Here is a 15791-nt window from a genome sequence, read left to right as displayed (position 1 = left end):
AGAAATGGAGTATAATATTCATAAGGGTGTTTTCATTAATGTACAATCACCTGAAAATAAGAATGTTTTATTTACTTTGGAATGAGCCCTCTCTACAAAGGGAGCACCATTTTGAACCACCATGCTTATAACGGACAAACTAGACAACTCTAGATAGGGCCTTTCTCATTTCTTGGGAACTTTTGGACACTTGGAAGAGGACAGTGAGGCGAGTGGTATTCACTTGGTTGCAGTCTGAACTCTCACCACTAGATGCCATAAAATCCTACACACTGGACCTTTAACTATAAAACTAGCTCCACCTAAAAACCAATATGAATCTAAAAACTAAAAATATCCAGAACAATACATAAAAGTAGCAAGGTAAAAAATAATCTATTACCAGTGAAGGTCCAGCCTTTAAAATAACCAGGACAGAGACACTGTTTCAAAATAACCCTTTTTTTAGAGCACAGCATTTCAAAATAACTTCTAATAATAGTAATCTTATTTTACACAGATTGTAGCGTTTGCTGTATTTTTTTTCCCAGGGTGGCGGAGTCATGACCTGCCCTACTCGTCTTCTGATTGGGTACTACGAGTGGGCTTCATTGGTTTGGTTGGTTGGATTTAGGCATGAGGAGTGAGATTGGTTAGGGTTAGGGTAAGCCAATCAGAGGCAGAATAGGGTGGCTCATGACTTTGCCATCCTGGGTACAAACATATCACTGGCTGTACAGCTATTTTCATTTATCTTTCAAACTTCTTCTTCTCGATGTAGGTGGTTGGCAAACAACGTTATGCATTCCCACCACCCACTGCAATGGAGTGTGGATTGGGAAGTTTTTCAAACATGCGTAAATGTAAAACAGTGGGTGTAGAACTGGATTGACCACGGCTAAAACTGATGTTTCTCGTCATATACTGTCCAGGCTTACATCATATGGAAGTGGCTGTGGACCAACAATAGGCACAGACAGGCTTCACAAGATAAAACTTTGTTTTGTTGTTCTTGCGTGGACTGTTTTGGTGGGTGTGTGTATTGGCGTTAGCGGGCTCCATTTCTAAGCCAACATTAGTTGCACATTGTTGCCCTACAGAAGCTGAAGAAAGGCAAGGCACTTGGGAGCACATGTAAACGTCACATCCTTTGGATTGTCCCAGCAAAACAGTTCCGAGTACTTTACATAGAAATCAGTCCACAGGCTTTTATAGGCAACTGAGAAAGTTGGGGTACTATTATGAAGTAATATTATTATATTGGATTAGTATTACTGATGCATTAATGTGTAAGTAGGAGTTGGTCAAGGTGGAGATAATTTAAAGTATTTTATATACTATTGTTGCATACTTGAATCTATAAGCATGCATTATATTCTTAAAGCTCATAAAATGTTTTATACTGTTTGTAAAATTGTAATTTCCCAAGTAACAAGTAACTATATCTGTTGATGTAGTGGAGTTAAAAAGTGCAATACTTAATATTAAAGTAGTTTTATTTTTTATCTAACTGCTTAGGTGTTTTAAAGTAGTTTCACCTGATACCAAATTGTCCACATGAGAAACACATTATCACATGGTCGTACTCACATTCCCATTTCCATACATCATGTACAAACTTGATGTCACAACAGTCTTGCATTAGATAACATTGAATCCTCACATGTGAAACACATTCTAACATATGCGATATGAGTGTTTGTCCATAGGGAATGTATTCCATTAAACAATTTCCACTTGTGGTACTACAGAGCAGGGCCTCTTACTGATGTGTTAGGTTTAAAATTGCTCTTCTGTGCTGTATGTAACAAGATTGTTGGTTCATGTCACTCTGAGCAACAATAGGCTTATATTTGGTCTGTTATGTCCCATGGCATACCAAGAGCAAGATGCCTCTTGCTCGTTCTTTGCAGAGAGTGTGTGTGTGGTGACTGTGTTAAGGTGCTACCACACTGTCTGCTCTCTGTCAGCATTGCTTCCCTTGGGCATCAGTGTTTTCCTCACAGCTCCACTTGGCTTTAACAACATGCCTCCACAGAGGCGTCGAGACCCTGAATATCAACAGCAGTTGTAATTGTATTGTATGTGTGATTGTGAGACACAGAGTACACTTTTTTGTGTTTCTCTGTGGTTCCATGTGTGTGTACGTGTGCATGGATTTGCTTCCTCTCATGCGTTTTTGCTCTGTGTGTGTGCTCATTTTGAAACAGGCTTATTCATTAGGTCTGTGGGGAGGTGTGCTTTCTGCTGACTTTGTTTGGTTCAAAGCCTGAGGCTCGTACTGATCAATAGTATCCTGGACCCACCACGTCTATGTGCAGCTGATTGGCTCTCTGCATGGCAGGCAGCCACAGCTTAACAGCGGAAAGTCATACGTCAATATGTTGGTCACATCTTTCTAGGTATATTTTGGACACACTCTTAATCACTCAGAATGTGCATGAAATTCAGAAATGCACTGCTCTGATTCTTTTTTACGTTAAAAGCAGTGACATCAAAGGAAATCTTATTACAGCATGATGTACAATCATCGTCAGATATTGGAAAGCCAAGCAAACAGATGTGATTTCTAGGTGACAGTTAGTGAGTTGCCAAAAAAGCATTGATGAAATTTCTGGCTTTAGGCTGGTTTTAGCTTTTGTTTCTCTTTGGCAGAATAGAACACACATTTGCAGTGTGTTTCTGTGTGGTGTCTGCACTCTGAAGCCTGAATTCTGTGCTGCAACTAAGTGGACCAGCATTCAGTGTACAGTGTGACAGACATGAACTTAAATTTGTAATTCTATCAGCCAAAGATCAATATTTCCTACATATTTGTTTCCTCTTTGTTTCTGGAGGAGCAGAAAGCTCGTCAAAATACCAAACATTTTGTCTTTTTCGGCTAAGGCTGACTATCAGATCCCTTACACAGTGAAAGTAGACATCAGCACTGGCTAACCTGCGTCTGCCTATGGTCTCCTTAGGTCTGGATGACTGTCTCCAGCAGTACGTGAAGAGTTTCGAGCGGGAGCAAATGGGGGGAGAGCAGCTGCTGCACATCACCCATCAGGAACTGGAGGAGCTGGGCGTCACCAGGATAGGACATCAGGAGCTCATCCTGGAAGCTGTCGACCTTCTCTGTGCCCTGGTCAGTCTGCCTCTGTTACTTACTATTTCTTATTCTTTTTGTTATTTCTCTCAATCTGTAAATAATTTGGAAAGAGTGATGCAGATCCTGGATGTGTGTGTTTTTGTGAGTTTCAGTGTGTCATTGTTGGTCATATTGAAATTAGTGTAAAATTTCCAACCACATTACTACCCTATATATGTATATATATGTATATATATATATATACTGTATATACATATGCTATACTTTAAGACCAAAGTTGAGTAAGTATACTTTTCTTTCACATAACTGCTAAAGAAATTCTCACAGGTAGAAAGATTTATATATTGCTTGTTGTTTATTTCCCCCCACCAGTTATTGATATTGGCTTAAGAAATGGCTAGAAAAATCCTCTGTCATTTGGGCCCTGCTTTGTGTGTACTGCCTCGGTCACTGCTGACTGTATGTGCAGTGGCCCTGCTCAGGATTAGGGAATTAGGGGGAATTAGGTGCTACTCTCCCAGAGAGAGAAAGAGCGAGTGAGGAAGGGAGAGTGAGAGGGAAAGAGAGAAGAAGAGTAAGAGAGGGAGTATGTAGAGAGAGTATGTAGAGAGAGTATGCAGGATGCACCTTATCTCCCAGGCACACATGGCTGGATTAGTTGGAGCTGTTTGAATGTGTGTGAGAGTGTGTGTATGCGCACATGCTTGTGTGTGCTAATCAGCACCTCTTCTCATTCAAACGTTCCAGCATGGGAATGAGTGTCCCAGAGCAGCAATCACCATATGTCCTGGAACTGGACACACACCATACACACACACACAAACACACCAAACACACATATAGGGACGCCAGATAGACAAGCTGTATCACTAGAACTACTGTGTGTAGTTTTAAAGTATAATTCTAGCTTGTTACAACTTCTTATAAAGTCTTACTTTTTGTAGAACTGTCATTCCTATTAGATATGATAAGACTGTATACTCACCAAGTTAATTACTGGAATCTGGAAACACATCAGCATTTGAGAAAGAAACACAATCAGTCAGACAATCAGCAGGTTTTAAACAAAGTCACAAGGTTAACAGTAAAATATTACCAAAACTGTCATCAATCTTCAGAGGCAGTTCACAGATGGACTTCAGGGTTTAACTTTGACCTAAACCAAACTTGCTATCAGTGTGTGCACAAACTGCTTTCTTGTGCAAAGAGGCTTGTTGTAGACATTTTGGGTAAACTCACTGATTATTTGGCTAAACTGTTGGCTGGTTTACAACTTGCCTGATCATGCCACTGCTCATTTCTTGCCCCGTTGGACTTTGTTGTAGCGAAGGTGCAGTGTTCTGAGATCTCAGCAATTATTTTACTGAGTAAAATGTTTTCAGAATCAATAGAAATGAAGGCCAAAACTACAGAAGTAAGGCCCAAGTTATAATAAAACAGAATTATCCTTTAAGGTAGCCTCGGGAAAGCAAATCTCAACTGACCTCCTACCTCTCATTAACTGTACTCTCAAGTAACAAAGGGACACAGCGCTATAGTACCTGTAGACACTGTGAATATTTGGATAATAAAGGAGGATTCACTGTCGTCAGCAATATAATCCATCATAGGGAAAGCAAAACCCTGTTCCCCTGGCTCAACTGTTATGACTTTCTGGTCTTTCTGCAGTAAAAAAGGGGCACTTCTGTGGCCCTGGATCAATGCAAGTTTCAAGCACTGACTGAGCTTTCAGTCTCGCTGTAAATGTGGAAAAGTCCCTTCTTTTATGTCTATGCAATCGAGTTTTTGCCCCTAGCATCTATGCTAAGTAGGTTTCTGTGGGTGCAGTGAATTTTCAGCAAGATGTGCTGGGAAATGAGCATAACTTAAGAATGAAGTGACTGCTCATCCCCAAAATCTGAACTGTAAGACATACAAAAATTACATAGGTGTCAATCAATTGAAGTTACATAAAAAGTATAAGGACAGAACAAATTTATAAAAATCTGAATTAACTTAAAATACAGCAGAGGGCTGCAAATATTGCAACCAGGCCACATTTTAGCACAGATTTGTTGATTACTGCTATAATTAATATAAGTATGTGACAATTTCCCGCAGCTAACTTGGCAGCTAAGATACTGTGTACAGCTAGTATTTATATAACCAAGGGATAAGAAAATCTACTCAGCTAACGTCTATTAGACTTTTAAAACTTGTAGTAGTTTGGACAAACACAGATCTATTTGTATCTTGTACAGGATTTGAGTTATAATCTGAGCTTTGGGTTCTCTAAAAAAACTACCTTTGGGGCAGGGATAAGTAAATAAATGCCTAATGGGGGCGCTTTTCATGAGAGAGAGAATTCTGCCCTTTTAGGTATCATATGAATGTAGGTGTGCTATGTAAGCTGCCTCATGTTACGAGTTGTAAGTCTAATATAAAGTAAGCAGAATCTAAGAGAGTAGTAGTTAACGTAACTTAGCAATAATCATTACATTAAAAAATACATTATTTGTCCTTTAAATAATGGTGGTGGTAATGTATTAGCACAGATTTATGATTTAACTGCTTTCATGGGAGCTCAGTCCCCTTCTTATGGTGGCTCAGCTCCCACTGGCTCCCACGTAACTCGAACCCTGATCTTGTAACCCAACCTTGGAGTCCAACTTTCACCTGACTGAGTCTTGGTTATCTTTTTGTGTAAAATATATCACACAAATTGGAACTTTATTCTGCGCCCTCTGGGTCCGATGATGAGGTTGAGATCAGCTTTTTTCACATTCAAGCAGTCCTTGAGGTGTCCCCAAAGGTTCTATTTTAGGACCACTTCTCTTTTATATGATGTATCATACTAAACATAGCTTTTTTTCCCTCAGAAGTCTGACAGTGTGATTTAACAATCAATTTGATATACCTTCCTTTTCTTTTTCAGTGCCACAGGAAAGGCATCATTCTCTTATGAACAAAATACTCCCTGTAAGGGCTCAACAGTCTGCAATCGTCTATCTGAGATTTAGAGTTTGTAATCAATCTGACTTTCATACCTTTGGAGGAGGAAATCAAAACACCTGAAAGAAAAATGCATGCAAACAGACAAGATGTTCTGCCTCTATACCAGAACATCTTACAAACAGCCTAAAACATAGCAACTCTGAAACTTAAAATATCTTGGCATAGTCTTGGCATAATAATAATAATAATTAGTTAGCTGTTTTATGTTTGGAATTATATCCCAATTTTGTTCTGCTTTTGTTCTGAGAAAGTGATTCATGCCGTCATCTCCTCTTGTAACTCTTTCACGCAGATGAGTCAGGTTTCTATGTTGGTTCCTTTTCAGTGTTACCCTGTGTGACTCCAACTTGATTTTAAAATCCTGTTGGTTATGTGAATGGTGTTGCATAGCTGGCCATAATTTATATGTCTAGTCCTTTTTATCTTCATTTGAACATTTGAGCTAATTAGACAGGAGTCCTCAGAAGTATCATATAGGAAAGCTTAAATCAATGTTGAATGTAAATCCACTAACTCACCGTACTCATCCTTTCCCTTTTACCTGCAGGTGTGTGCATCTGTTTGTTTTATACAAGTGATTTTAGTCTTACTGTTCTTTCTTTTATATTTTTTTTTGTTACAGCTTCTTTTAATAGTTTTTTTTCTTCTAGTTGTTGATTGATGAAGGGTAACCACTGTCTGAGTTAAAACCTAGCCCCATAAAAAAGGTAATTACAAACAAATCAAACCATGTACAGCTTTATAATTTCTATTTTGTTTTTAAGCAGCTGAAAACAACCCTTGTTATAGGACAATCAAAAAAAAAAAGACTGGTCTCATTTTGAATCCAGTGCCCAATAGTAGAAAATTGTAGCTGGACTTGTTTTAGTTAATAAAAAAAAAAACATGCAGTAAAGATTTAAAATTTGCTCGTTATAAAACGCTCATCTACCTCTGTTGAGCAGTGAACCCAGTGAAGCTGACATTCAGAGTGGTTAGACACTCCACATTTTGGTGCAAGGTCTGCAAACGCTTACGTTAACGAGTAAACGTGTGGCGGAGGAAGACTTTTCTTTTAAAAAGTATTAAATGATGAACACCCTCATTTACCCCCCAACATTTCATAAACGATGTTTGAGCGTAATTCTGTGAACGACGGTAGAAATATCAGCATGGAGGAGAGGCCACTCCACACACTGCTGCTATGGCAACCACATCGACATGAAGGTGGAGGGGTGGTTGCTCTAATGGCATCGCCCTCTTACTGTATTGATTTAACACACACAGGCACACATATGCACGCACTGCTCAAATTATGTCTCTCTATCTCCACACACACACACACGCACACACACACAGTCGTTCAAACAGATGACACAGGGCATTATTCCCTGCTTCATCTTAGCACTCTGTCCCCCGGAGAGAACCACACACAGCTTTAGATCGAATCATAGGACAGGCTAATTACAGCTGTGCAAACATGTACGCTCCAAGTTCAGGTGTACTTCTACATACAGAATACAGAAGATTACACAGAACACAGTATGCATGACCCAGTTTCAGTGAGATGCATAGCTGGGTGCTCTCTCACTTTCTCTCTCCCTCTTGTCTTCTGCCTCTTTAGTTCCTCAATTCTCTCTCTTTCTCTCTCTCTATCTCTCTCTCTCACTCTCTCTTTCTCTCCGCTGCCACTGTGAAACCCTCTCTCCTTTGTAGTCACTGTGGTCGTGACTGTGTAGAATAGATCTAGAGGCAGTGGAGGAATAGATATGTCTAGCTAAGCCTGTGCATCTGACTATACAAGGATGTGTGTGTGTGTGTGTGTGTGTGTGTAGCCTTTGTGTCAGCAGGAATCAGGCTCTGTCAGGCAGGACATGACTGGAGGTGCCTTGGGACGCTGAGCAATGTGGCTCAGTGGGTCTGTCTGTGTGTGTGTTTGTCTGTGTGTGTGTGTGTGTGTGTGTTTGTTTAAAAGGGTCACAGTGCACGGGCTACTCAACCAGCTTGGTGTTCTTGTATTAGTCTATAGAGTGGCTGTTTTATGAAAATGCTGATGATTATTCAGAGATAGTAATTCTAATTAATATAACAATTTATGGTTAAATCACAGTAGTCATTTTTCTATGCAACCTATAGACCATGTGGAAATATCAACCTTATTTCCATAAAATACATATGTATGAGTTATGTTGTATGAATTCCAAAATATATTGCAGTGATTTTATAAACCTGTAGTTCAGCATTTTGGGAAATGCGCTTAATCACTTTCTTTCCAAGAATGAGTTGAAAAGAGCGATATCTATCTCATGTCTTTGCACTGAGTATGGCGCTAGAGGCATGGTGCGCTTAGCCTAGCTTAGCACAAAGACTGGAAGCAGAGGGAGACAGCAAGCCTAGCTATCTCCAAAGTTAAAATATGTGCCTACTAGCATCTCTAAACTCACTAATTACACCTTATGTCTTGCATATTTAATCCCTCCACATTAAAAAAATTCAAAATGACAGGGATTTGAGGAGTTATGTGATTTATCTATTTCTGAAAAAACAAAAGCAGGGTGCAATGACTTCCTGGAGTCTTGCCAACTGATCGTACCACAAGATTGTAATTGTTCATTTCTTTTTGTGTATCATAGGTCGATGTTTCTCCCAGCTTCCAGTCTTTAGGCTAAGCTAACCACACCCTGTTCTTAACGTACAGATATGAGAGTGGTTGTTATTCCTATTCCAAAATGGTAAATAATATCCACAATTAAATTCAAACCATTTATGTCTGACTCACTGTCTACATAGCCTGCATAGCAAAAGCAACATGTTAGCAGAGCAGCAGCAGTTTCAGTCCTCTACATGAGATGTTTTCAGGCACATACTGAATGTCGGAAACCTGTGTGTAGGCACGCCTTTAGACCCTCTGACAAATATAATGACTCTACTTCTAAAATAAATCCTTCTGTTTGTCCTCCAGAACTATGGTCTAGAGACAGAGAACCTTCGGACTCTGTCCCACAAGCTGAATGCTTCGGCGAAGAACCTACAGAACTTCATCTTGGGCCGGCGGAGGGGCGGACACTACGATGGACGAGCTTCCAGGAGGCTACCCAATGATTTCCTCACTTCCGTTGTGGATCTGATTGGTGCAGCTAAGAACCTGCTAGCCTGGCTTGACAGGTATGGACCACATCTGGGGCTGTGAAAGAAATTTAGGGATTTGAACTTTAATTTTTAAGACATTGTCCTCAATTTTTATCAAGTAAGGATGATCACAAAAATCTAAATATAGAAATTATATGCTAATGTGGGGCTATACTGGTTATTACTATTACTATAGCATGAATACACTTTATCTGATGGTCTATCTGGGTTAGGGTTAGGGTTACCTAACCCACCACCAGGCAGTGGACAAAACAATAACACCTTACAATCTTCCTCTGACATTATTATATTAAATAATTATATATATATTTTATATTAATAATTATAATGAAACATACATAAGTAATTTTGTATTGAGGTGGCTTGCATTATTTTATCAGGTGTTCTTGTATTGTTGTCTAACCCTCATACCAGTAACGTAAATTGGTAAGGAAGGATGTTTTGTTCGGTATTATATGTCGTGGAAATTAGATCAGCGGATGCGATATGAAACTGAGAAGACATTCATGTAAAGCGATGTTGAGAGCATTAGTAGTACGGATCCCTGGGTTGCACAGCCTTCTGGCCATGACTAATTAAAGGCCACCCTCTCCTAAACATACGTTTAGATACTGCGCTTTCATAACCTTCTTCATCACGATCTACAGCTCCCAGTGGTGACTTCTGAAAGAGAGCAGATTGTACAGATAGTTATCGTGCTTGACATGTGTCTCGACCGTAACTGTGTCACGCCAGCAGTTGTCTTTTTTATCGCACACGACACTTTAATCAAAAAATGTCACAGCTGTTGAGTAAAGAAAAATACGACAGAGCACCAAAACACACAACAAGAAAGTAAATAACACTCATAGAGGATATAGAAAAGTAACCATAATACCCAACATAGCTTAACTAAAGCGAGACTCAGTTCAAAAGGCTACTAGTTAAATTATAAACAGAAATGCTCAAAAAATAAATAGACAATTTGCTCCCTACCCAATGGTCTGATTACACACTAGTATCACTATGTATAAACTTCACGATGAACACACACAGAGTGTGATTCTGAGACTTATATTTTCCACCTCCTATGTTATTTCATATACGTATCCGGTACCCACTTATTAAAAATCACATTTTGGTAAGATAAAATGTAGATCAGAAATACCTAAACAGTAATACTCAACTGACATACAAACCTCGGTATATAGCCACAATCGGATATTCATAAGGACATGCACGTCTCTGTCCCAGATTGACCGAAACGTCCTGCTAAACTTCTCAGTAATGTCCATCTTATCTCTCAACTACCGGTCTCCTTTTGCAGGATCTAGTGGACAGCAAGTACTTCAGTTACTGAGAGAAAAGAAAACGAAGCAGATTGATTGGGCAGCTCTGGCTGTAGAATATTAATACCACATCTATGTGTGTAACGGAACACGGTTCGCTACCACCAACTTACCTCATCACACCATACACCAACGACAAACACAACAACAGACACACGACAGACAACATGCAGGAGCTCACTGCTCAACGAATGATGTCAATGCATCACTACAATCCACCCAGTCCGATCATGTGTCCAGGTATTCGCATCGACAAAGGTCAAAGGTCATTATTTGAATTGAAAGGGCAAAACTAAAGTGTGTGTGGATTAGAGACATCAATATGGATGCAGCTTGTTCTGGTCTATAGCTCTTTTCTGTAGATTAGATTATGAGTCGAACATATGCCTGCTGCCACGGGCTGTTTGCAGCGTGATATGATGGGACGAATAGCTCTCAGTAGCAGCCTTAAGCAAAGCACTCATTGAGTCACTGTTAGACCTCATCCTCTGCTTAACTTAGGGCCCCTGACGGAGAATGAACTAGGGGTCTCTCATCCCTTAATTTCCTGTCCTCCTTCTGCTCCCCCTCTGGCTTGCTCCCTCGTGTAGATTCACCACACTTACACACACAAATGTACTTTTTAAAGAATAAAACTGGAGCTGCATGCATACACACTCTGATACTGTAGAAATCTCATTGTTTGGACAGAAACTATGTCTGCGCTCCTGGACCACATCCATGTCCTCCCTGTAAGAGCCTGCTTAGAGTGTGTGAGAGTGTGTTTGTATGTGTGCCCAGAGTGAGTCCTGAAGCTGAGCAGATAACACCCTTCCCCTCTTACAAGGGGCCAGAGGAGAGGTAGGAGAAAGGGGCCACTGTAGGTCCACAATGGGCCAAATGAACATGTGGCTGCCAGGGTGCAGCGAGACAGACAAAGGTGGCAGCACCCCCCGCATTAATGCATCAAACAGATGAATTAACTGCTACCATGCACATCTGGTTGATTCAGTGGGCTGCTTTCCCAGAAATAGATTAACTATCAGCTATCGTTAAATAACAATCTGTCATGTTCAAATAATGTAGTTTCTAAATCCTGCGGAGGCTCACGGAGCTCCAGGCAGCAGAGTAGATCCAGAATTGGTCAATCCAATGTTTTAGTCTGCCTAGATTATCAAGTAATATACATAATGTGGGTGGTTAGAAATTAAATAGCTGACTGCTGATGTTCTCCATTGAAAAAAAAGTCTTTCTTCCTCTTGGTCGTCTCATTTCACTCATTTTCTTCTTTCCTGGTTGTTATATTTGGAGGAGGGAGATATTTGAGCTTCTGTGGGATGCTCACATATATGCTTTCTCCATCTCATGGTTTCTTCTTCTTTCTGTCTTCTTCTCATTTTACAGGATTGCACTGTGTATGAGACAGAGAATAAGATTCTCCATGTGGTAAGTTTCTGTTTGAAAATGCCAAATTCTTATTAAAATGTCAATAATGATTCAAAGTTGTTGGCCTGTTTCCAATCATTGAAAACAGAGAAGAGGCACGATGGCATACTCAACAATGACAGCTATTAAATTAATTGATAAAATCAAAAAGTCACAACAAGACTACGATCAAAAAGTCACAACAAGACTACGATCCTAGTGTATAAAGTATATTCTCGTTTTATTTTAGCATCCTTTCCTCTCTGGTCACATCACACAGAAGCTTTATATTCAATATGAAGAACTTCCCTTTTCTGAAACAAGTCTAGCAAAGTCGATGCATGAAAAGAATAGTGCAGCATTTTGGCAAATGTGCTTATTCACTGTCTTGATTAAGAGTTAGGTGTGAAGTTCAATGCCACTCTGTTTGGGGGATACAGCCAGCAAACAGTTAGAGTAGCGTACATAGATGAAGACTGTAAACGGGGAAACAGCTAGCCTGGCTCTGTCTAAAGACAACAGAATCTACCTCAGTACCTCTGAAGAATATTTGTTAAGATGATAAAGCTCTTTTTTATTTAGGCAACAAGTGTCCAATCAGGAAAGTTACTGCTTCTGGCCATGAAATAGTCCGGCACACTTTGGTCCGATTTTTACTCTGCGTTATTTGTAGAGATTAAACAAATGATACATAACATAAGTAAATTATGTGTGAATAGCCCAGATGTTGACTTGTCGGTGGTCAGGATCTTGTTACCTTTGGACAGAACAATGCAAGCTGTTTTTCCCTGTGTCCAGTCTTTGTGCTAAGCTAGGCTCAATCAATCTTCTCATCTAATGCTGCATTCCCATGGATTCAGGCAGACGGTAGACGGCAAAACATTTTCATGTTAGTGGTTAGTGGAGAGGCCAGCAGAGAATACCGGCAATGGTGTTTGTTTTATTACCGTGGTGTCCAGAAGGGGCTGTCCGTCTGCCACCTACCATCTGCCTGAATCCATGTGAATGCAGCATAACTCTCAGTAAGAAAGAAAAACAAAATGTCGAACCATTCCTTTAACAGAAATCTTATCTCCATTGGTAGAAACATAATTTTGCAACTCTGCTATGGTAATGCAGCTGTTATGATTCTGAAACAACACTGCATTTCATAAAAACACTGAAAAGAGACACAGCCGAAGAATATAGTATGTGTACAGTTGTCTATGTAAATGTTTTCTGTGTGGATGTGTGTGTGTGCATGTCAGAGGACTGTGTTTTTTCTGGGAATTTGTGGCACAAAATTGTGCATGTTAAAGTGCAAGCGAGCCTGAGGCCTTTTGAAAGCTCCAGTTTAGCTTCTGTGTGTGTATGTCTGTGTGTGTGTCTGTGTTTGCGTGTGTGTGCGTGCATGCATGTTTGACAGAGAACTGTCTGTGTCCACGTGTGAAACCGAGTGAGCAGCTAGTGTCTGATCCGGGCTGACAGTTGGATTGGGACACTTCCTGCTACCATTCAAGGTCAGGTGGAGGGAACCAAATAAAATGTTGGCGGGGGAAGTTCACAGAAAAATATCGGAGCATTTTATGCCAGGAAATAAATCCGTCACTCTATGGAATATATGCGATTGCATGACATATTTCTATAAACAAAACCAATCATACAAATGTATTTTCGATGTTGGTCTCCCTGTGGTGCGACGTTCCCACCCTGTCGAAATGACTCCCCTCTTAGGTTTTTGGTTGTGGAAGCATGGCTGTCGTTTACCTTTGTTGTTACAGCCCTGTTAATGACACAGGACAGTGACATCAGGCAAATTCAAATATTTAAATGGCTCTGCATATGTGTGCACACACATACACAAACACACACACAAAACCCTGGGTGCCAGACTAAAGGCTACACATGACTAAGTCTGTTATGTGTGGGAGGTTTATGTGTGAAATAGGGAGACAGCGTGAAGGGAGAGGGAGAGGGAGAGGAGGGGGTGTTTGTTTTTAGATGCTGCTTCCTTGCTGTTCCTTGTTTACTATGTGTTTTAGAAATTAATAAAGTGGAGGCAAAGTGACACTGCCACTAAACCATACACAGCACACAAACACATAGGATCAAGATGATGATACACATCTTAATTATCTAAAAAGTTCCATTTTGGTTTCTATCGTCATTGTTTTTTACTGGGAACCATGAAATATATAATCTTAAAGATAAAAAAAAAAGTAAGACCAGGTTGGCTATTTACATTTAAATTAACCATTACTTGGAGAAAGCCTAGGAGATGAGTAGAAAGAATACAAATTAGCATGATCAGTTTCTCTTTCTCTTTCCTCTCCTAGTCAGTGGACAATTTGAAATTTTACGTATAAACATATATTTCATGAAAGTATGTAGATCTAGCCAATATATGTTATGACAAATGGCTTTCTTTAACTAACTAACTAGATATATAACTTACCTAACTAATCTGCTAATCATCTCTAATCATCTAAATGCTAACTAATTGTTGACTTACTTACTAAAAAATAAAACTAACTAGATAACTAATTTCTAACTGATCTAATCTTCGACTGACTAATAATTATCAGAACACTACTTTACAGAGCAATGATGAAACATTATAGAGAACATTTACTCAAGTATTTGAAGGGGCATTGTTACAAATGTAACAGGTTACAGGTTACTAGTTACCCTGTTATAAATGTAATATAATGTAATGTAGTAATAACGTAGTAAAAACATGAATTATTGCATTTGATTACTTTTTTTATTACTTTTTTAACAAAGCTGAACAACACACATTTAAACCAGACAGTGTAATGCTCATTGAAAAATGAGATGTAGATGAGACGCAGTGGAAATTCAAACAAGAGAACCAATAAAATACAACGCTCAAAATTGAATGAATGAACACTTACTGCCCTATGAATGGAGCCTATTTAGACATATGCCGGCATTCCTGGATGGTGAAAAGCAACGGAATAAATCTTATATTCTACATATATTCTACAGTAATATTATAATAACCTAATTAAATTAAAGTAATTAAAATGAGCCACACCTCGACAAGGTAGCCTATAACGTTATATTGCTGTAAACATGTTAATGCATAAGTATATCCAGTAATATACTGTGGATACTCCCAGCCTACATATACAATGCTTGTTGTATTTGTAATGTTCACATGGTGGTATTAGTAGTTTTACTGAAGCAGTGCATGTATGGAGCTTGATCCAGACAGACATACAGTATGAGAGAGTCTCCAGTGTGCATCCAGCATGGGGTTCAGGCACTGTTTAATGCTCTGGTCAGATCTGCCGTAGCTACTGTAGTGGTAGTTGTACGTTTGTCAGCTTCTGCTCAATAATGCAAAACTCACTGCTACTCTGCTCTCCTCCAGACTACGGCCTGCAGCAATCAGATGGACAGGGATAGTGTGTGGGTGTGTGTGTGTGTGAGATATGGAGAGAAGAGAGAGATAAGATATGAGCATGTGTGAGTCTGTGTGTCTGATGGAGCGTGAAGTGTGTATGAGTGTGTGTGTGTGTGTGTTTTTATGTGCATGCATGCATAAGGATGAGAGGAATTACATAAGACTGTCCTAGTTGTGTGTTTTCCCTTTCCCTTGTTTTCTCCCCTTTCCCTCCTGGACTCTTCCTCCCAACCTCCCTGCCTTTCTGTTCCTTTGTTCCACTCTCCTTCTCCCTCTCTCCATCTTTCTCTGTGTCTCAGGTCAGGTTTGTGTTTGCCGCTGTGTGTATGCTCATGCATGTGGAGAACATGCATTACGCAACAGCGCTCAGTGTGTGTTAGCATGTAATAGAAGGTGCGAGGATGAAGAAAGTGCACGAGAGAGAATGAGAATGAGGGAGGTGGTGGATGAGGATGGG

At 39.8% G+C, this 15791-nt stretch overlaps 1 protein-coding gene across 1 annotated transcript in view; it reads left to right on the top strand.

Annotated features, from left to right (window-relative positions):
* Nucleotides 1-15791, top strand: part of si:ch211-26b3.4 (connector enhancer of kinase suppressor of ras 2) — a 55318-nt gene that overhangs the window by 10349 nt on the left and 29178 nt on the right. The window contains exons 2-6 of the mRNA XM_035668769.1: nt 2943-3106; nt 9006-9210; nt 10258-10313; nt 11212-11236; nt 11894-11946. Coding sequence (XP_035524662.1) covers nt 2943-3106; nt 9006-9210; nt 10258-10313; nt 11212-11236; nt 11894-11946 — 503 coding nt within the window. The remainder of the gene's footprint in view (nt 1-2942; nt 3107-9005; nt 9211-10257; nt 10314-11211; nt 11237-11893; nt 11947-15791) is intronic.

Source organism: Morone saxatilis, unplaced genomic scaffold (assembly GCF_004916995.1).
Source record: "Morone saxatilis isolate NCDOM2014 unplaced genomic scaffold, NCSU_SB_2.0 Contig22, whole genome shotgun sequence".
NCBI lineage: Eukaryota > Metazoa > Chordata > Actinopteri > Moronidae > Morone > Morone saxatilis.
The sequence above is the reverse complement of the archived record's forward strand: the minus strand, read 5'-3'. Positions and strand labels throughout refer to the sequence as shown.